The 1,152-nt window shown below is 72.0% G+C and overlaps 1 protein-coding gene across 1 annotated transcript in view; it reads left to right on the forward strand.

Moving 5' to 3' along the window:
• The window catches only part of TIMP2 (TIMP metallopeptidase inhibitor 2), a 9,569-nt gene that overhangs the window by 6,458 nt on the left and 1,959 nt on the right, over window positions 1-1,152 (forward strand). Inside the window, exon 2 of the mRNA XM_012734577.1 lies at window positions 415-581. Coding sequence (XP_012590031.1) covers window positions 415-581 — 167 coding nt within the window. The remainder of the gene's footprint in view (window positions 1-414; window positions 582-1,152) is intronic.

A 1,152-nucleotide genomic window follows, 5' to 3' on the forward strand; every position in this document is an offset into this window, starting at 1 on the left:
CTCCCCACCTTCTGTGCCTCAGGGGACACCCTTCTGCACCCCAGCACACAAGCAGGTCGCCCCGAGGCCCACAGACGTCAGTGTCCTCTACTGAGGCGCGGGGGGCCGGGGGCTCCGTGGTGGGCCCTGGCCGCATGTTCTCCGTGGGCAGAGGGCAGGGCCGCGCGGTCAGTGAGCCGGTGCCCGGCCCTCCCACGGCACAGACCCAGGCCTGGTGCAGCCACAGAAACCAGGCCGCCCCGCAGCCCCCTCCTCGGCGGCCTCTGGGTCGCAGGCGGAGCCGGCCGCGACTCGCCCCAGAGCGCCGTCCGTGTCCTGTCTGGCCTCCTGCCGACGGAAAAGCGCGAGGCCAGCCCAGGCACAGGCCTCGGCTCCGCTCTGTCCAGGCCGACTCTGCCGCTGTCCGGCCTGCAGGCCGGCGGCCTCACGGCGCTGCTCTCGGCGTCCAGCCCAGGCCCGGGAGCCCACGTACACGCGACACCTGCAGCCGCGGTCACCCGGAGACTGGCCGGGGGCCGGGGGCCGGGCATAGCCGTCCTGCCTGGCGTGGCTCCGCCTATCTGCTCTCGGCCCCCAGAAGTGTGGGCAGGTCGACAGCGGCCTAAGCTGTTTCTAAATGTTTGCGGTCACCAGGCACTTAGCTTTTTCGTTCTTGGGGTTCAGAGTAAGTGATCCAGGAGTCATCCTGGAATGTCAGCCAGCCCCGCCGGTAGAAGGCAGGAGTCTCGCCCAAGGGCAGGGCCTCAGGTTGCTCCAGGGAGGCCCGCTGTGGCCCGCCGGGCCTCACCGACACGCTCACCTGCCTGCCCGGCCTCACCGGCCCCGTTCACCTGCCCGCCGGCCCTCACCAACACGCTCACCTGCCCGCCGGGCCTCACCGCCCCGCTCACCTGCCCGCCCGGCCTCACCGCCCCGCTCACCTGCCTTCCCTGGCGACAGACCAGCTGTGTCTACCTGCCCAGGTGCAGGGGGCAAGGGGCAGGGTCACCAAGGGCACCCTTGGCCGCTTGTGTTGGGCGGTCCCAAGGCCAGAGGGCGCCTGGGGGTCAGTGTGGGTGCCGGGAAGTCCGCAGCAAGGGCGTCCGGGCACAGCCCACGGCTGCCTCTCGGAGCCGGCAGGCCCAGCGGGGCTGCAGGCCGCGGGCTCAGCGC

Source organism: Condylura cristata, unplaced genomic scaffold (assembly GCF_000260355.1).
Source record: "Condylura cristata isolate star-nosed mole 26May11 unplaced genomic scaffold, ConCri1.0 scaffold00060, whole genome shotgun sequence".
NCBI classification, from domain to species: Eukaryota; Metazoa; Chordata; class Mammalia; order Eulipotyphla; family Talpidae; genus Condylura; species Condylura cristata.